This window comes from Pholis gunnellus (assembly GCF_910591455.1).
Source record: "Pholis gunnellus genome assembly, chromosome: 3".
Lineage (NCBI taxonomy): Eukaryota > Metazoa > Chordata > Actinopteri > Perciformes > Pholidae > Pholis > Pholis gunnellus.
Window position 1 is genome coordinate 26580477 of NC_136529.1, and position 21998 is coordinate 26602474.

General features: G+C 40.0%; 1 protein-coding gene across 1 annotated transcript in view; it reads right to left on the bottom strand.

Annotated features, from left to right (window-relative positions):
- The window catches only part of rnf123 (ring finger protein 123), a 100191-nt gene that overhangs the window by 45694 nt on the left and 32499 nt on the right, over positions 1–21998 (bottom strand). The window contains exons 32-36 of the mRNA XM_079156478.1: positions 18439–18578; positions 16583–16639; positions 16180–16311; positions 16020–16095; positions 15241–15325 (exon numbers count right to left, since the gene is read on the bottom strand). Coding sequence (XP_079012604.1) covers positions 15241–15325; positions 16020–16095; positions 16180–16311; positions 16583–16639; positions 18439–18578 — 490 coding nt within the window. The remainder of the gene's footprint in view (positions 1–15240; positions 15326–16019; positions 16096–16179; positions 16312–16582; positions 16640–18438; positions 18579–21998) is intronic.

The following is a 21998-nucleotide window of genomic DNA, read 5'->3' on the forward strand; positions in this document are numbered from 1 at the left end:
CGTTCTCCGAAAATGTGAGAATGGATGTACGGACAACTATCACCGGATTAGTCTGATCCTGTAGAAAACCTAAAGGAGCAATATACAACATTCAGGGCATTGATGTAGCAGCAAACAACTATGTGCGCTGTCAGCTCTGTTATCCATCATGTCGGGAGCTGCAGACAGTTCAGCTTGATGGTGAAACTCCAGTTTCATTTACTTAAATGATGATTAAACGTGATAATTAACTTTGGTCGTTATTTGAGAAAAAAGAACATTGAACCGTGTGCTATCGTGCATATTTGTTAGAAATAATGTAATCAAACTGTTTCTTTCGGCCTTAAATTGCATTTATGAGGACAGAAGTACTACATCACTACATCCTTTTTGTCTTTTAAATATTAAAACAAACACGAGGGGTTGAATAAATGTTTCATTTCCAGCCAGTTATTTTCTGTGAAAAAGCCCTGCAGGCTGCTACAGCCGCGCAGTAAATCAAATAAAGGTCACATCGGTAAACAAATTAATTACATTAAGTCGTATTAATGAGCGTCGATGTGAACGGACCCCAGTGTTCATTTATTTGCATGTTAGCTTGTTTTTCTTTTGGCTCCATCTGTGCATCAGAGCTCTGCAGAGCCAAGCTACTGCTGCTGTTGAGCCAAAACTCTCATCAACGTCTCCTTCTGTCCACACCGAAGCTACAGACCGGAGCCGTCCTGGTCGGCCAATTAAATGATAGAGTCAGTTACATCGATGATACACATTTAAGTGGTTACAGCGCATATAATGATCCGCTGAATATACAGCTGTGGCTGTAGAAGGCTGTAAAAAAACAACTGTACGTTATCTGCTCAGCAGACAGACTCAGAGACGAGCTGGTGAACATCGTGCAGCATTTAGCAGCTCAGGAGACAGATATTCCCTAAAGAGGTGGAGGAGACCAAAAACAGAGCGAAGAGAGAAACATAGTGGGCTTAAGTTGACAAACTTTAAATCATTTTCTTTAAACAAAACTGGGAAATCTTTATAATAACTTTCCTTTTTTGATGTTTGGACCGATGATATCACCTTTGACCAATTGTCCTGTGTGTCTTTCTATGTTTTCAGATTTGTTTTTTTATCGACCAAACTGATTAATTCATTGAGAAAATAATAAACAACTAAATGAGACTATATGACGGAGCTGCTGCTGTCTTTATTAGGAATGTAACGATACTTCACAAGGCAGGAAATTTAGCGATGCGAATATGTGACGATTGAAAACGGGGAGATGAAAACTGAATTTGCGAGACTGAGCGGCAGAGAACAAAAAACATGCAAATTCAAAGCTCAACATGTTCATTTGTATTATTCATTTACTAATTTGATTTGGGATTTTGTTTTAGTTTAGACAAAAGATATTTTCTGTTTCAGTTAATTAAACAAAGAAAAGAAATCTGCTTTTTTCAGTTTATTCCAGACGTCAAAAAACATAAATGTAATTGTGAGAAAAACATTGTGAATTATGTAATTGTGAGACGAGTTTATGGTTCGTCTTTAATTATATTCTGTCTTGCATTAAATAATCTGACTCATTCTGTTTCTCTCTACGTCCTTTTCTCCCCGAAATGTCTCTGTTCTGCCCCTCCCCCGTTTACTACACTTTTATTTCTACTACCTCCTTTGTAACCTTTCCTCCCTCCTAAACCTCCCGTATGATCTTTCCTTCACTCAGGTTTATCCCTAAAACCCTCTGACCCTTCACAAGTCTGTGTCCTTCCTCACATCCTCCCACCTTTCCTCCTCCCCTCCATCTCACTTTTCCTCAGAACTTCCTCTTTCGTCGCCGTCTCCCACCCGCCATCCAAGCTGCTCTGCCGTTTCCACGGTAACAGAGGACCACTCAGAAGACGAGGGAAATCTGCTCCGACAATGACACACACTGTGTGTGTGTGTGTGTGTGTGTGTGTGTGTGAATTGAACTCAATTGAATCAGACATGAATGCAAATACACTTCTGAATAATAACAATAAATAATAATACACAAAATGATGCATCTTTCAACACAGTGACTACATTGAACAGAAGCTTTAATAATCCTACAAATAATAAAAAACACAGATTGTAGAGTTAGATATTCTTTCTATTTAATTCAAAGTGTAATAAATGTATTCCAATTATATATTAACACATTTCTTTCTTCTTAATTAAACTATTGGTAGGACGTCACAACAAGTTGTGGTTTAGCCGGTACATTCAACACCTGCATGAGAAAACAACTAAGATGTATTTCACAACAACCTGATATATCCACCTGTCCCAAAACAAGATTATTGTCTTCATCATTTTCTAATTGATGACCACGAATGTTTGAATGAGCTGTTTAGGAAACTGAAATAAAAGTGATGGAACTGTCGCTGCACTGCGCAGTGAATGTGTTCAGAAACCTGCTTGTGTGTCACGGCTCCTTCTTCTGCAACATGTGTCGCATGAGTAACGTTATTGAAGCTCTAGCAGGGTTGTGTGTGTGTGTGTGTGTGTGTGTGTGTGTGTGTGTGTACTACAGCAGCTGTCCAGTTTATAAAAAGGTTACGCAAACACTTTCAGTATGGCTGAGGCTGATGATGTCATTAGTTCTGCAGGTTTTTGTTCATAAATCAAAGTATTGGACCCGATGATGCCGCTGGATAAAAAAGAGGATCATCAGTTATTACAGTTCATCCTGAGGGGACCATGAACGATGAAACCACATTTCATCACAATCCATCCAATAGCTGTTTATGTATTTCAGTCAGAACCACAAACAACCTCGGAACCCATCGGTCTGAGGTCGATTTAGCCTCTGGGGGGGTTCTGTATATATTCTGTATTTTGGGGTTTCTGTATACTCAGCAGAATAATGTATAACGGAGATCTAACCAAAGACTCTCTCTGCCGGGCGCCGGTCACTGTAACTGCAACTTGGGATGCAAGAACGGAGTTGAGGGACGACGTCTAGTGACATCTGATCTCACTGCAGCTTATTTACACCAACTCCATGTTTGAGAGCTTTTCTGGGTTCGCTCCATCGGTGTGACGGCAGACGGGTCGGTACTGATTTTTAGTGAGAACACAACATGTGTTTTCCTGACCCCCCCCCCCCCCTCCCCCCTCTCCCTCCCTTTGTACCAGTGCATTCTGGGTAGAAAAGCATCAATTTAAACACACAATGTACATAGTTACTGGTCTTTAACCACAGTTCGTCAGTTCAGACAGTTAACAGTTTTCTGCAACTAAGCACCTTTACTCAAGTACTGTACTTCAGTACAGTTTTGAGGTACTTTATACTTGTACATCACTATATATCAAAGGTAAATATTGTATCTTTTACTGCAATGCATTTATCCGACTGTAGTTGCAGATTTTACATTAAAATAAATAGATTATTGGTTGGACGTCTCAGAGTTTCCCAAACTGCTTAGATAAGATGTAACAAAGAACTTTTACCTTAATTACATTATTGATCTAAATACTTTCTTGCACCACTGCCTCTGTTACTGTGGTGGCCCCTCACATGTGAACCAGAAATAGATCAACATAAAGAGTACTCGTCTTTCACTCACGTTGCATCACTGCATTCATCACCGCCATCATCTTTGTATTCATCCGTCTCATCAAGAAGCCCTTTAAATAGTCTCTGTTATTAGACTTGTTATTGTAAGACTTGACGTATAAATACGTGTATTTATACACCAGGCTCTACAGGAAGCAGCACTACCGTCACTGTAACCAGGAGAGGACAGACAGCAGGTCACATGTGAACACACGACTCTGAAATATTGTTCTCTGCTGACAAAAGCCACGTTTAATATATGCAAATCCTCCCGTGAGGCTCCGGTTCTCACTCTGGTTCTGGGTTCTTGAGTTTCTCAAGACTTCTTTGTAAGACTAATAGTTCCATTAAGAAAACATTTTAATCCAAAGAACCCTTCAAGGATTGTTGAAAGCATGGGTGTTAGAATGCCCAGAATCCAGACCCTCTCAAACACTGATTGTGAACAATGTTGTGGGTTCTACTGCACCACATCGGCCCAGAACCTTAAGAATTCTAGATGAAACCCTTGGAATATAAAAGGGTTCTCGGTAGAACCCCTTGGGATGAGATCTTGTTAGCGCCCTTAGAAGGTGGAAAGGTTATGATAGAACCAATGGGAAGTTCTGGGTGTAACCACTACAGCATAATTTAATTAAATTCTAAATATGCATTAGTCCTATTGTCTTAACTGAAGGACTTTGCGATCGTCACGTCTCAGGTTTTACTACGTATTGAGAAACCATCCTCCCGGCTCAGAGGGATCAGCAGCGATCGCACGGAGCAATAAAACTCGCAGCAGGCAGGAACACAACATCCCCAGAGCCCCGGCCTCTCGTGGTCCAAAGCTGCTAAGCTAATTAGCCTCGGTCTCAAATCTAATCTGTGCATGGGCCGCGAGCTGCTTCTGATGTCTTTCAGCCTCGAGGTAATGGACAATAATTAGCACCATTGATTTTCTACACTGTGGAGGGAGGAGAGAGCTGTTAATAGTCCCCGATGTGAGGGGAGGGAAGCACGATGGACACACGAAACCACTGCAAAGACCACCGTTAGAATACATCAGTGACGACACAGAGGGCGAGTGGTACAGAGACAGGAAGAAGACTAAACCAAACCAACAGTTGAACACATTAAACGCACTGCAGAGACCACCGTTAGAATACATCAGTGACGACACAGAGGACGAGTGGTGGAGGAACGCTGATACAGAGACGGGGACAGGAAAGGAAGAATGAAGAGGAGGAAGCTACTGTAAGATTGAAATCATCCATAAAATGTAAAAAAACAACAACAACTGTGGATTTAATGCGGCAAGAAGAAGAGACGGAGGAGCGGTCACATCACTGTGACGTACATAAAGAAAAATGTGTCCAAGAGATCCTGTAGAAGATGTTAGAATATGTACAAATGTAGTCGTCAGAATCTAAATCCACCGCTGAAAATAGTCCCAAACACATGCACCATCACCAAAACTTTAGGAGACTTTTCTTTTTTTAAACATGAAATTTGTTCTTTAAGATCTTCTGTAGGAACCAATCGGCTTTGAGCGGCCACAGACAGGAAGTGAGACGGTATTGAGAGACTGTTGGTTTAATCTGCACATGAGATTAATTATCAAAGAAATAAATATAAAACACCTCTTTCATCCTTTGAAATCCTGTCCAAACGTAATGTATAGAAATAGTTTATACAATATGTCCCAACACAACACAAAGCTTTCTATTTCTGCCTCTGGCTTAAAGTTGCATCATGTGTTTGGACCTCTGTGTACCTGCATGCAAGTCCAGTTTAAAAATGAAACTCCACATTTGTGAGCAGTGTTCTGCGTTGTTTTCGGGGTTGGGGGGGGGGGGTACTGTGCACATGTACCCGCCTACGTGCAACAATACCATATCAATACATTTCAATTTATACGGTGAATCATTCGGCCTGCACGGGACAACAAAGATTATACAAAGTCGGCATGTCGTCCCCTCTTTTCTTTTTATGAATAACAAACTGGGCTGAGGCTGCATCCCATAATAATTATGAACCCACAGCCTCAAATGTTGGTCTTACAGGAAACACATACTGCTGCTTTGCTTGCCCACGCAAAGCTGCACGATAGAAATACGTCACGATGCAAATCATACATCAAACTGTGTCAACGCCCGACGAACACTGGAGGACCACAATAATACGCCAACTGATTTATTAATAGCCTGTTATTAATTTCAGGAACATAAATATACATGAAAATATCAACACAGTATCACGGCAGTTTGTGAAATAAATAAAAATGCAATCTATTGATTTCTTGTAATAAATTGTCGCTCTGCATGACTTTTTTTTAAAGTCCAAAAACCAACAGTTGAGTTTAGGCAACAAAAACCAACAGTACCCTGTAGACGAAACCAACAGATTTCGAGGCTTTTTCACGATACTGGGCTGAAAATAGAAAACAGCGGCACCAAAGATTACAATGTTTTTAAAGATCTTCAGTGGGAACAAATGGGCTTGAGGCTGAGAAATATACAGAAGTGTAACTTCCATGGATCAAACTAAAGTTTTGTTTTGACATTGTTTCTTCAGCATGTCAGAGAGCTCATTAAAAACAAGCAGTGTTGTTGCAGAAGGGCCACAACAACAAAAAGATTCTGCTTTTCTAAAACACCTTCTTAGTCATGAGAGTAACACGTCTCATGACTTTGAGTCGGACACAAACCGGTGCAGAGCTGCACGGCTGAATGGAGGGCAGCTCCAGCTAAACCTGGAAGATTGCCTCTCTGATTTATTACATGCAAACACTTCAACACCCACGAGTGGCCCAAACCTATTAGTAAAGCCGGCTGCATTAGGACGTGAAATTAGTTCAACACACAGCTGGAGGCTGTTTCAGAGGACGAGCGTTCGTCTCCCATTCAATTAATCAGCGAGCAGCGCGGCGGCACAGAAAGAAGCCAAACAAGTCCACAACCACAGCTATGTTGCTCTGCGTGGATTTACATCATGTACTTAATTAAAAAACATTTTGATGTGTAAGAATGTGCTTTGGTATTCTTCACCAAACAGTCTTTATTTAACAGTTAATGTACACAGAAGAGTCTGAGGCTCCCGGCAACGATGCTCATTAAATATGCACAAAAAGAAAAGATCACGCTTGTGAAATCAAAATGAGCCTCAGTATATATACATACACACACACACACACACACACACACACACACGATTACAAATATATACACGGTCGCAGCTTGTGACTGTTTCAGACAGTTTGAAAGTATAATATGTACCTCTGAGATGTAGTACAGTAGAAAGTACAATAAGTACCTCTGATATTAAGAAATACACAAGTACGAGTGCCTCAAACTCGTACAGAACTTGAGTAGATGTACCACCATCGACTACATGTTAGCCTAATATGATGTACTGTTTGAAGTATAAGAAGATAAAGGAATGTGTTGTGGCGTCATCGGGGAGATAAAAAGGTTTTGAGCAGCGTGGACTGCAGGTGGATCAGGACGTCGATACCATGGTCACTGGTCAATGAATACCATTACGTGTGGACGCCATAATGGGAGCAATAAGGTGCAGGACAGACCAAAGAAAAGTCCTTGATGGAATCCCATCACAGCCCGCAGTGATAAGACCGCCGGACTAATGTCTGCACACAATGTTCTCTGTGAGCTTCTGAGGGCAATTACATGAAGCCTCATGCTTTTATCACTCGGACCCCATAAACTGATGCTTCCCTTCATTTCCCCCTTAAGTACTGAGAAAGAAAATCATAGTGAACGACATCATCATATAGAAAGTACTCCGTGTCTACTGGTTCCAGCACTTATGTTGAAGGGGTATCTGAGTATCTAGATGTATTTATACGATCATTTCAACGTATAGTTGGTCTCGCAATAATATCTTTTGGGGGTTGAAGACGTCAAAATGTTATTTACCTCAAATGTTTCAGTGACAAACACTGGCTGATATTTAACCCCTCTGAAATTATATTTCATCACATACTTAATTAGGTTTACGCAACAAAACTACTTAATTAGGTTTACGCAACAAAACTACTTAGGTTTAGGCAACTAAACTACTTAATTAGGTTTAGGCAACTAAACTAGTTAATTAGGTTTACGCAACAAAACTACTTAGTTGGGTTTAGAAAAATTCTTTTTTTGGTTAAAATATCTACGTGAGGGCCATTACTAAAGTATGCAATTTACGTGACCAATAACTCAATATTGATTTATAGTTTCACACAGAAGAAAACAGCGGTCTCCTTACTTCCTCTTTCATGATTACGTGGATGAACGTACCTACGAATTACAGCGCATCATTTTTTCGTAGGAATAGCTACGAAACGCTGGATGAGACTAGCCTGAATAGTTAAGATGTTCAGATTAATGCTCTCATGTCAATACGGTTAATATGAAGCCACAGTCAGCAGCTGGTTAGCTGCTTAGCTTAGCATAAAGACTGGTAAAGCTCACTGATTTACAATGTTATATCTGGTGTGTTGAATGTGTACAAAAGCTGAAAAGTGAATACAACAATTCGCTGTTTGAGTCCAACAAATAAACCCCCCTCAAACCACCAGTAACCAGCTGCTGTAGAGACATCAGAGTGAGAAAGAGAGAAAAAAGACTGAATTTAAGAGACGAGAGTTTGGAAATGTGATCACCTTAAGTGATGCTTCATTTTTTTTTAAAAGGAAGCGGTCGAGTACAAATTTACATATGAGAAGAACACAACGTGGGCTGAAGAGGCCGCTCGTTGGCTCAGACGGTCGGTCAGAACTCCAGATTAACTTTCACCATCACTGATGAAGACACAGATATCTGTGGAGCATCAACTCTTTATTCTCTCATCTGCTCTTCACATGTCGACGCCATGCAGGTTGAATCTGTGACTTGTTTCATGTAATACATTAGTACAAAATCAGTACAATAATCCAATAAAAACATCTCATTTTATTATATTTATAATATCTGTGCACTTATTCTGACAATTCAAACACCACCACTCTATGAAGATGGTGTTTTAGAGTATTGATACCGCTCTGTACGACCAATACGAAGCTACAGCCAGCAGCTGGTTAGCTTAGCTTAGCATAAAGACAGGAAGCAGGGGGAAAAAGGCAGCCTGGCTCGCTACAATGGAACAGGCTGGTCTACGAAAAATAACACGCTGGGATTTGTAGATCTCCCGAGAAATTAGTTTGTATGTCATGAATTGCTATGAATAAAGTATAAAGACAGGAGGCCGCCGTTTGTTCCCGTGTGGAACGAGAAATCAACGTTGACCTTTTTCTTACGCAACTTGCATACTTTCACTGCACTTCTGTGGTTATTTTAACCCAAACGACAATCTTTTCCTAAACCTCAATAAGTTTCCTGTGAAGATGGAAGTTTATTTTGAAAATACCGTATTCATGTAACGAGCAAAAATGTACACATCTTCATGGATTTCGTAGAAAAACACACAGAATGGCTTTTGCTTTGTGATAGATTTGTGACAATATGAACCACTCGGACTCCATTTACACTTGTTACTTCAAATGTCTTGAATCCAGATCAGACCAGGATGAATTATATAAGTGAGCTGCGTATATGCGTCTCTGTTGGTCAGATAATAAATTACCATCTGTGTTTTCTGTGCTAACTTAAGGTCAGATACGGTATATTACCATTCATTACAGGGGTTGTCTGATAAGAGACAAAAACAAAAAAAGGTGTTTGGTACATAAACATGAGGCGCGATGACAGAAAGAGGACACGAGGCAGTGAAAGTAGAGAGAAGAGGTGAGAAACAGTTTAACTCATGGGAATAATTAGACTTGGATAATCTGACAAAACCTCTCAAAATACTGACCAGGTGTCTTTAACACGGGAACACATGAATAAACAGTGAACGCACACAACAACACGTCTGACCCAGATTTCTCTAAATACACCGTTTGGAAACAAAAGTGCTTCAAAATATCTGCAGAAAACTTTCTCAAACTCTTAACTTCATGTGTCAGATTTTCTTTAAACAGACCAATTATAAGACACCACATCTTACATTGTAAGTGGAACATTTAAAAAAAAAAATATATATATATATATATATATATATATATATATATATATATATATATAAAAACAGACATCTCAAGAGTCCTGAACTCATTAATTTCTGGCTGATCATTTTTAATGAACCGCAAAATAAAAAATCTGTTTTTGAGAAAACCGTTGAAGTGAGCTCACTTCCTGTCACAGCTGCTTAATTGCCTCGTGTGTCGGCGTGGATTTGTTGACGGCAGCTGAACGTTTGTGTTTTTTTCAGTAAACCGACATGGCCGCTCTCACTCAGCTCATCTTGAACGGGTGGATGTGGTTCACAATGGTGGCAACATAGTAAACAGAGAATCTGTATTTGACTAAAGTTAACAGTTTACATAAGTTCTGTGTGTGTCTTTAAGTTACATTAACCAAAACCAGATTCACGAGGAGTCTTTGTGTCACCTGATGAATCTATTATTCTCTCTCTTTTTGGTCTCCACCACCTCCTGAATGAAATATCTCACTCTTTAGCTGCTAAAAGCTCCATTAAGTTCACCTTTTTAACAGTGAAGCTGCTGCTGAGTTAGGGGTCAGATGACTGCGTCCTTTGATTTATCGTTTGTACAAACACATCCATTAGGGCGGCTTTAAGCTGTATTCATGCAGAGAAAACTGATCTTCTGGTGAGATGTTACTGGTTTTCTACTTTAAAGGTTTCAGTGTCTTCGCTGCGATTTTGTGGCTTTTTTAACAGCTTGTGTGTGAACTCTCCAAAACCATGTAGTCTTTGGTTCCTCCTGCAGTGTGAAGAAGTCATCCTTCCATCGTTTCTAAAAGCGTCTTCAGGTACAACGTTTTTGGGAAACACTTCTTCAGCCCAAAAAGGTTCGCAAGATGGATTTTATTTTTTCGCCTTTTGACTACCGGTCACACGGGGCTTCGAATGTCACTATATTAATATATATTAATAAATATGAACGTATAATATAACATAGTTATGTAAGTTATGCTATGAGAGCGGTGAGAGTGAACCAGAACAGACAAACAATGAGCTCAAAATTCACGATAAAGCTTCAGCTGATCATTCGCTACCAGAGACACACGTCGTCACTTCATCTTCTTATTATAAAAACATACGTTGACTTATTAATACGTTAACATATATCAGTCACTAATGTTTCTATCCAGAGTCTGACAGCTCACAGCTCACGTCATTTCCGTGTATTTACTCTCGATGTTCACGTTCGTTCCAGTAAAAGTTTACTCATCCACACAACATCCGTCCTCCACAATCACAACAGAAGCCGGCTGAGTAGACGAGAGGGAATCGGCTCGCACCATCAGGACACTGATGACAAAAGAGCAGCGGGTCAGACTTTCACAATTACTCATTTATTCATTAATATGCGACTCACTCAGTGACGTTACTCAGACATCCACAATGAGGCTGAGAGATAAGGAGGAGCACTACAAACTGCTGAGCCACAGCACATATTAGACGACGGGGGGGGGATCAATAAATATCCTGAAGCAGCGTCCGGGGAGCACAGTGGAATAATAAAACAGGTGGAGGCTGATAACCTGAGCTGAATGTGAATGAAAAGCAACAAAAAGCTCGTATTTACAGGCTGTTGGGTATGCAGAGCAGCGCTGAATCAAGTACCAGGAGGTGCTCTGATATGTGACACGCGTGATAAGAGTGAGTTCACTCCAAAGAACGGCCGAGGTTTTGTTCCAGGCGCGAGCTTTTGGTTTTCATTCAGAGCGAACGACAGGAGCCGTTTGGTATTTTCAATGATTCTTTTGTGTTTTTGTCAAAACAAAGAGTGCCTCGTTCACTCTACTTGGCTCACATTCAGCATGACTATCATCGCACGCGTGACCGTACCTTTAAATATCCTCTCTGCCAAGTTACCAACAGCACCTCCGGTTCTGCCGAGTGAAGCTGATGCTGAAGTGTCTTTAACAGCTGCATTCTCTCTAATGTCCACCAGGGGGCGACTCCTCTGGTTGTATAGAAGTCTATGAGAAAATGACTACTTCTCTCTTGATGTATTACCTCAGTAAACATTGTAAACATGAGTTTATGGTCTCAATCTCTAGTTTCAAGTCTTCTTCAATACAGCATGATGTTCATTTAGTAAATGATGGTCCATTTAGAGTCAAACAGACCATAAAGCAGGGGATGCTTTAGGATCTATTTAAAGGTTTCGGGGTATTTAAGTAAAACATCTTCTATAAACTATTCTCTTCGCTGTCTGTTAGAATAAAGAACACTCTTGTTAACCACTAATAACTAATATCAACTAACTGTGCTTTAGAACGATATGAATTGCAAAAAAATATTTTGTTTTATTAAAATAATTGTTACTTTTTACATAGAGAACACGATGCAGCGCAACACTGTGTCTAACTGTATATCTTCCTTGTAAATATAATTTAGTTTTTTATTTATTTCTGCTTTTACATATTTTTCCTATTTAATTGCCTACTTTAATGTTCTATCCTATTTGAATATTTTGTATATCCATTTTTAAATTACTTCTGTGTGTAGCGTTGAGGCCACAATAATATTTAATTGTGCGATCCTGTATCGTATAATAGTGAGTGGATGTATAATAAATAAAAGACATGTATGTTAAATTATTCTAAAATGTCAGTTTTGTTTGCATCTCGCTATAATTCTGTAAACACTTTTAAAAACCTGCTCAACACGCACCTTTTTAGACTGGCGTTTGGGTAAAACCCATGTCCTAGACCTGCTTTTAAAATGTTTTAATTTCGTTTAGTTTTTATACGTATATGTAAATTATTGGCCCTATGGCCACATTGTGTTTCTTTTTATGCTTTTAAATGTCTGCTCTGTTAAGCACTTTGTGACTTTTTTGTCTGTGAAAAGCTCTATATAAATACATTTCATTCATTCATAATAAATGTGTGTGTGTTGTGTTGTTATAAAATCCCGTTTGATCTGATTTTACATGGAGAGAATCCTGCACTTTACAGTCTGAGACCAGAGAACGAGAGAGATTCAGTCACAGGATCTGATTCCTGTCGGTCGGCACCAGCCGGCAGCTTTTATCGTCCGCTAATTAAATTTCCTCCAACAACACCCTGTGATACGCCCCACTGTGGCCCTCATTATGTGAGAGAGTGTGTGTGTGTGTGTGTGTGTGTGTGTGTGTGTGTGTGTGTGTGTGTGTGTGTGTGTGTGTGTGTGTGTGTGTGTGTGTGTGTGTGTGTGTGTGTGTGTGTGTGTGTGTGTGTGTGTGTGTGTGTGTGTGTGTGTGTGTGTAAAATATATGTGAGAAAAATCTCTTTTCCACTTTAAGGAACTTAAAGGGAAACTTCGGCTAAAGTCTGCCGGATGACGTCATCAGGAGCCGGAGTTTCCTTTGAATGAAGTGTAACCGGAGCGTCTCAGATCCTGGACCCGTCTTTGGTCTCTGCAGGTCTTTTGGTTCAAGGTCCAGAGTCGGAGAGAACCAGGTCTTCATCTCTAATGTCTCCAGTTCATCAGCTCAGGGAAACGGGAGAGTCCGTGCGAGGTTATATCAAAGGGCAACTTCTACATATTTCAACCTGGACCTTATGCTCACACGCTTCTGTGTCTAATCGTAATTGTGTAATCGTTCGGGGCAGCTCCTCACCGTCAATGAGCGTCCACCAAAAGTGTCCGAGAACCAGAGACTGTATATAAGAAGTGAACGTAGTCACCGTGAGGTCACCCATTGGTTTGTGAACTGTCGTTCTGAAGTTATTTGAATTCTACAATATTGTGTTATAAATATGCACAGCAACTGCAATTCAATTCAACTATTGGCTGGAGTCAGGTGATGTAAATGGAAACACAGACCAAAGCCCAGTAGTTCACGTGGAGCTAATAATGCTATATAACTGTAGCATTGAAGCATGGCGGAATAGGCAAGCTAACTAGCTAGCTAGCTAACTAGCTAGGCCCTGAAAGAGACAACTTCATTTTTCATCCACAAACTCTAGTCACAGCGTAGGAAGCCATGTTTCTGTCCCCAGATAAAGAGTCTAAACACTTATTCGCCACATTTTGTAATGTTCTGATGGCTTCATTTCAAGCTACACTGGTTATGTGTGTGTGTGTGTGTGTGTGTGTGTGTGTGTGTGTGTGTGTGTGTGTGTGTGTGTGTGTGTGTGTGTGTGTGTGTGTGTGTGTGTGTGTGTGTGTGTGTGTGTGTGTGGTGAAAGGAGGTAAAACATTATTCCGAGGTTAAAAACCCAATTATCCAGTCATCCACAGGGCCAAACACCCGTCAGCCACATAATGCTCCACACAGCGGCACAATCGGACACACTCTAAAGTAAAGAGATGGAGGGGGGGGGGGGGCCCAAAAAACACCGTCCCACAGAGCGGATTCCTCTCAGTCTGATCCACATGGTGCCAGCAGAATCTTCACGGCGTCATGTGACAGCAGCGTAATTGAGAGGTAATGAGTTTGGATTCATGTCACCGGAGGAACAGCCTGTTAATTAAAGCTCAATCAAATGTTGATGAAAAGCCGGCAGCCACGGCTCGAACGCACCGCCGAAAAAATCTGTTCCTCTAATTAGCGTCTCCTCATCAAGCGACCAAATCCCCCCGTTAGCTGAAGAAGCCGTTCTCTGTTCTGCAGCTGCAGCAAAGATCATCCAGACCAAACAAACACTCCACTTCCCCACATGTTGCTGTGGGTTCTTATCTGTTTACATTTCTTTACGCTTGTTATTCTGTGTCTGTAGAAGATGCATATAAGTATAATGTAACCATAAAACCTCCACTGAGGGCCTATAATACTTGAGTAACATTATTATTATTAATCAAGATTACTATCAGGATGCTTGTTCATATTATGCAGCAGGATAAAGAGACGCATCTGAGTTTCTACTGTGAATAAAAGCTTCCAGAATATTGTGAATATTTGGGCAAACCAATAATCGATTGATGGGTTTGATTAAGTAGAAGCATTCGGCTCCGCGGCTGAAGGGACAGAGAAACAATGGTGGGTCTTATATTGCATTTTCCACAAATTGATGTTGTATTTTAATTAAGAAAAGTTAACGGAACGAGAAAGGCACTGGCGTGGTGTTGTTGTTGCACACGTGTTGTTAGAACCCAGACTACGGACACATTTTGGATTTAATCAAGTGTTTTCTAATCATCAAGTATCGACGTTTAGTAACGAGCCGACCGGCCAACTGACGACGCAGCACTTTACACAACTTCAGCAAAACAAGTGGGTTTTCACACACAAGGAGTTCAACTTTTCATCAGGTGAAAAACAATAACTCGTGTTGGTTCAGATCATAACTACGAGAAACCGCTCACGTCAGCCTCAGAGCTGTAATTCATGAATTTCTGAAACACTACAACCACTAAATAAAATCAAACATTAACATCAAGTCATCTGATTGAGAGGAGCGATACACAGTTCGTATCCGGCAGCACTGCAGGTTTCTGTTCTCATCGTCTTCCTGCATCTTCAGTAAAATCACCCGAATAAACTCAACAGCGACCGATAAAGAACAAACACTCTTTGTTTCAAAAGCTTTTGAAACAAACTAACCAAGAAGAAATCTAATGTAGTGAAACTTCCTTCTGTAGGAAACCAGCTACAGCCAGACAGAAACACCTGCTCGGGTGCATTGTGGGTAATAAAAACTTACCCCTGTCTGTCTCCGTCCACCAGGATTCGGACCAGGATGCCTGTAACAGCCACCAGGATCGGGTAGTGGTCCACACTCTCCAGACCTGCAGCACACAAGTACTCAGTTCAGTTTGACTTTATTAGATAGAAGTAGAGATGAAAGTAGAGAAGAGAGGGGGAGAGAGGGAGAGAGGGGACGACATGCAGCAAAGAGGTCCAGGTCCAGATTAGAAACCAGGTCGCTGTTAAGGACTCAGCCTGAATACAAACTCATTCAGAAGCTTCTTGTAGCCTCATTACAGGCAGACACTGTAGGTTCAGAGAGTCCTCGACTGACAGCTGATGCTTCACTGGATTATTATGGCTGGATATTTATCAGTTATTCTACCTCATAACTACAGAGTCAGACACAAACTAAATCCATCCCATCGAGCTGTCAGTCATGAGGAGGAACGCATCAGATCCTTTAACAGCCTGTTTCAAGATCAGAGCACCAGGAAACCTCAACCTCCCCAACAACACATCAGGTTCCTTATAATAATCATATAATAATAATAATAATAATATTACTTTTTATTTCATCAAGCTGTTAAATGGACTCATAGATCCATCTGTTCACAGTGTTCACTGACTGATCTCTGCAGGCAGCATTGCTTTACATGTTTTTTTAATAATAATTTTGATAAGCACAATTATACAAACGTGTGTGTGTGTGTGTGTGTGTGTGTGTGTGTGTGTGTGTGTGTGTGTGTGTGTGTGTGTGTGTGTGTGTGTGTGTGTGTGTGTGTGTGTGTGTACCTGGTAGTCTCAAGTTGACCACTCGATCAAACAGGTTCTTCTCTGCCGTCACTCTGTTCAACACCTGGTTCAACAACTGCAGAGGAACAAAAATACAGAATATATATGAAAAACCATGTTTTACTTCTTTCTGAAGTACCAGAGTCCAGGTGTGACTTACCTGAGCGAGCCGTCTGAGGAGGAGCTCTGCAGACGGACGGGACCAGTCCAGGAAGATCTCTGGAACCAGAGTGACGGTCATCTCCAGAACTCGCAGCAGACTGACAGACAGGTCGAAGCAGGTCGCACACACCTGGAAGAACACACGTTACATCATGAAACGACATTGATATTGAACAGTTTCATTGATGAAGCATGTTGATGGTTAAGTGTGACAGCAGCAGGAAGTGAAGCCGCCTGTCACAGAAGGAGCTCTTCGTGAAGTCTTCATGTTATAATGACGCAGTAGATTCCAGTGACATCACGGTCAGAGATGTGATCACACTGGTGACGTACTCGCAGTCTACACTTCCTTCTGTATATTGAAACACTGAGTGAAGCTGCGAGGTGGTTCGTGTTCTCACCTTCAGCTGACGAGTGTCCACGAAGTTCCTCTCTGGACGCTCGGCCGCCTGCTGGATCTGAAACAGGAAGTCAAAGAAACGACACGTTTGTATCTGTGACCTGCAGCTTAAAGACACTTCAACATCTTCAACATGTTTGATTATCCAATTATAATTCTGACAAACCTTTCAAAATAAAAGCCCTGCTACGTAATACATAACACTAATAATAACTTCAGATGACACTTTAAGTGAGACCAATTTTAAATCCAGTTTTATTTTTGATGATTCACTTATTCTCTCGTCATAATGAATATTAGACAAACATAAAAGAATGTAGTATTTTGAGATAAAATTGTTTGTAGTGTATTGATATTATCATATTTTATATCTTGTAAAAAACCATCTTGTCAATAATATTGTACGTAGTCATATCTGATGCATATCAATGTGATGTTCTCTGTAATATTATTATATTTTATAAGTGGAGGCTTTAAATAAGCCCAGCTGGCTTTCTGCCTCTTCCTGCACTGTGATATCATTTATCTCTGTTACGTTTGTGTATTTTTATTTTATTGTTTAAATTGTGCAAAATAAATAAACTAAACTAATTATCTCCCTGAGAGACTCATCTACAACTCGTGTGATGACAAAATATGATTTCTTTATTTCTCCTCTTGCTGATCTGAACAACATTATATATTCAATGATAATAATAATAATAATAATAATAAGATTCAATGTTAAAGCCTCTTTGTCACTAAACCTCGTCGGCTGCACTTGACAGAAAGTCTGTTCTGCAGAGAGAGAAAAGTTATTATAATTCAAAAGTGTTGAAGTGATATTAACGTCCTCTGAACTGCTAAAAGACTAAAAAAAGAAAAGACAAGCCGAGGCTGCTGCTGCGCCTTAAACACCAGATACTCCTCCAGCAATGAGATCAATTAGAGTCAGACGACTCGCAGCGGATTAATGAGGATTCATCAAAATAATAACACACAGAATGCGGTTTTATTTAATGTGGCTGCATCTCAACTGCTCTCATATCAATGATTGATGAAGTCAGTGACGTCGTGTTTATTAAAGGACCCGACCAGTAAATTAGTCTTATAGTTTAAAGGATTTCTCCGTCCTTCCACAGCTCGTTGGGTTCACAGCAGTCCGGTGTCAAAATCAACTCAGAGGATTTGAAACGTCGAGGCTGCAGCGGATGAATTATTAACCTTTATTCAATAAATGTGGACTTTTGGACTCACACGCAGTCACCACTGGAATCTAATTAGTCAAATAGTTTAATACGAATAATATTAGTGTAGCCTGACCTTTATGTCACCAGATGGTTTGTTCACTCAAAACCATCCGAGCAGCAGTCACTGGGAATTCTTTGGTAAAGGGCAGGCACTCTCAAAAGACACTCGGATGAACCATCCGTCAATCAAACGCTCGCCGAAGACAGAGGGTGCTGCCAACACGACGATGTGATCCGTAAAAACCTGTCCCGCATTCCAATCACCAGGCCAATTCTTTCTACTTATTCCAAAACATTTTTGCATTAACCGTGTATTTATTTGCGACTCCAGTGAAGCAGTTTTCAGCAGCGTGAAGATCATCTGATCGGCCTTTGTAGAGATCACCGATCAAACCATTTAGAACCAATAACGTCCGGGTAAAAAGATCGACGGCCGATCGATCGTTGATTAATTCTTACGACAAGAGAACTTTGAAATTCAGCTGCAATAGAGTCTGAAGTTTGGAAACTCTAATAATGACTTGAGGTCACCGTCAACAGTGGAGGACCCGGTGTGGATCAGCACACCTGGAGCTCCATGTTAAACTCCAGTGGAGACGCACATTGACGGCGTGAAATGTGTTCTCACCTCCTGGATCATGCCGATGAACTCGGAGAAAGCCCAGTTGAGTTGGTTCAGGACGCTGTTGAGGAACGAGGCGGCCATGTCTTTGTCCACGCTCAGCAGCTCCGCCATGTGTCTCTGCAGCAGCAGCGAAGGACACGGCTCTGGACCAATCAGAAGGGGAGAAGAGACGGTGAACAAACCCGAGTGGAAGCAGACGAGTCGATCACGCAGAAAAGTTCAACGTTGAAAGTTTTTTTTCAGTTTAAGAAAGAGGTTCAACGTCCACAACCCAAAAGATCAGAAGTCTTTATTCTACACCATCAAACCCTTCCACTACATTCCCAAATTAAAAGTACATAACACGTTAAATGTTCTTTATTGTGTCATAATAATGCATCCTATACGTCACATTTCTATGAACTTTAACACCTCCCATGTCATTTTATTACGAGCCTCTGTACTGCCTGTAACAGTAAAAACGTTTTATTTAAATTCATATTCTACTTTGTTACAGTGTCAATGCTCTGCATGCTGATAAATGATGTCTAGAACTTGTAAATCTTATATATTCTATTTTTAGAGAGTAACACATCTCATCTGCTCCTTTTTGTCAGAAACTGCAGATTCTTACTATTCATGACATCAATATTTCTCAAACTTGTGTTTTTATTTATAAGATAATATTTCTGATCATTTAAATACTCTAAAGTCAATTCACAGGTTCACTCAGCTCGTCAATCTTCATCCTCCTAAATTACTCACTGAGTACATTTTCAATAAGATTTAGAGGAACCAAATTATGGGATGACTTTTCCCACCTAACAAAAAGAAAATCTAATTGTTGTTTTGTAATTGCTTTTTTTTTTTTAATTTAATTTAATTTATATATATATATACATATATATATATATATATATATATATATACACACACACACACATACATACATACGTACATACACTCGACACAATCACATTTTCTTTTGTTGTTTGTAATGTATTGATATTGTTAAATTTCATACCTTGTAAAAACATCTTGTCAATAATATTGTACGTAGTCATATCTTATGCATATTCATTTTATGTTCTCTGTAATATTATTATATTTTAATATTCTATAAATATAAATGGAGGCTTCAAATAAGCCCAGTTGGCTTCTTGCCTCTTCCTGCACTGTGATATTATTTATCTCTGAATAAATGTGACGGATGAAGAGAAGGAAGGATGAAGATGAAGATGAGGGTAAAGTCTACAATGACAGAGCAGGTATCAAAAGAGGAAACAAGGGGAGAAGATTGAGGAGAGGAAACGGGGTCGATCCGAGAGGAAAGGGATTAACAGGACAGAGGAAGGACAAAGCAGAGGATGAGGAGGAAGACAAACAAGGAGACGAGGGGACGCTCTCCGGTAGGAGTCAAGTGTTCATTCTCTCTAATAATCCCAGATTGGTTTTCTTTCCTCTCTGCCCTCCGACTCTCCGACTCTGCGTCCCACAAGGATCGAATGTGAGGCGTGAAAGACGGTTAATTATCCGACACAGAGGTCACACACACACACACACACACACACACACACACACACACACACACACACACACACACACACACACACACACACACACACACACACACACACACACACACACACGACACTCTGACCAACTTGTACTGCTTTGTATTCTACTCCGTCTGCACCTCAAGAGGAGAGTATTGATGTACTTTGTACTGCAACGTAGGTATCCGACAGCTGGAATAACACGATTTTAAATTAAAATATATGACTGTTTACATATTAATCTAGCCGACTGTATAGAAAGTAGTTAACTAAGTTTTAATGGTCCAATAATATTTTAGTAGCAGCATTTACTTTTGATACTTTTTAAGCTATAATACTGATATATTTACATGCAGGACTTTAATGCAGTATATTTATACTGCAGTATTTATACTTTTATTTAAAGTGAGAAGAAGTTCACTCAGCCATCAAGATAAGTAAAAGTTAGATATTTTTACAGAATGATGCATCTTTTTAAGCTTTTTACAATGAAATTCAAGTGAAAAAAAATACAAATAAAAAATTAATTTGAACAAAAGAAAGGTGTTTCTGTGAAATATACACTTTCCACTTTGTTTTATTTCTAAAACACTAACAGTGTCATTTGGGAAGTTACATATTCTCTACAATCTAAATCTTTCACATCTACTGAATCAGACGGAGGAGCTTCAGGTGAGACTGAAACAAAAGGTGAGCGATTTTACTAAATAAAAAAAATATATTAAAAAAAATTGGGGATGAAAGCAGAATCAGAATCAGCAGCGATGGAAAAATTAACTTACTTTGGAAACTAGCAATGGACAGATCCCCTGAAAGGCATGCAGAGGAAAGTCAAATATCATGCAGGAGAGAGCAGAAAATCAGTTAAGTGGGAAAAGAAACTTTAAGCAAAGAGGACGACGACACGGGAAGCATGAAGAATACAACATGAAGACAAAACAGGAAAAATAAAGAGTGCAAAGAAATACAAAATAAAGCCATAAAACAAGCATCCCCTGCTTTATGGTCTGTTTGACTCTAAATGGACCATCATTTACTAAATGAACATCATGCTGTATTGAAGACTTGAAACTAGAGATTGAGACCATAAACTCATGTTTACAATGTTTACTGAGGTAATAAATCAAGAGAGAAGTAGAGTCATTTTCTCATAGACTTCTATACAACCAGAGGAGTCGCCCCCTGGTGGACATTAGAGAGAATGCAGCTTTAAGGCACTTCCACATTGTCCTCACTTTTCAGAACCTGAGTTTGCCGCCTGTTAAAAAGCATTCTTGATCAAGAACGACAATCGACCGTTTCAGCAATTTTTAGATACCGGTTTAGTAAATAAAAATAAAAGAAAGGTGTTTCGGTGAAATATAAATAAAATGGGATCCAGGATGGATCCTTGAGGCACTCCGGACCTCATTGGGTTTGTCTTTTTCACAGATAAAAGAACAGAATCCTCTAAATCCTCTTCTTCTCTTTCTCTCTGAGAATCTAATGTTCAGATCTCTTGTGTCAGTAGGCTAACTAGCAGCTGCTTAGCTTAGCATAAAGACTGGAAACAGGGGGGAAAAGCTAGCCTGGCGCTGCCAAAAGTAAAAAAATAACTACCAGCGTCTCTAAAGCTAACCGACTAACTTCGTGCATCACTTTTGTTTCATACATCCAAAAAACAAGAACTAGTTTGCCACGTGGCCTCCATAGAACAGACTTGTTTTTACGTGTAGGTTTGTGCACAGAATGAACTGCGGTATGTTAGATATTGTGAGAGAGGAACAGAACAAAGTTTCATGTTTTCATTTACAATCACTGTATTGTGTAATCACCTCATTTTCTGAATCAACTCTAATCACTCAGTGCTTCCTAAAGTAAAATACAGAAACGTGCCGGACAGCTTCACTCACTCACTCCACCGTCGTTTACCTTCACGACACATTTATAGATGACACACAGATAATTAAAGCCGTAAATCAAAGCGAAGTAGTAAAAATATACACCTGGTCTAGGAAAGCAGCCGCGGCCTCAATTTATTTATGGAAA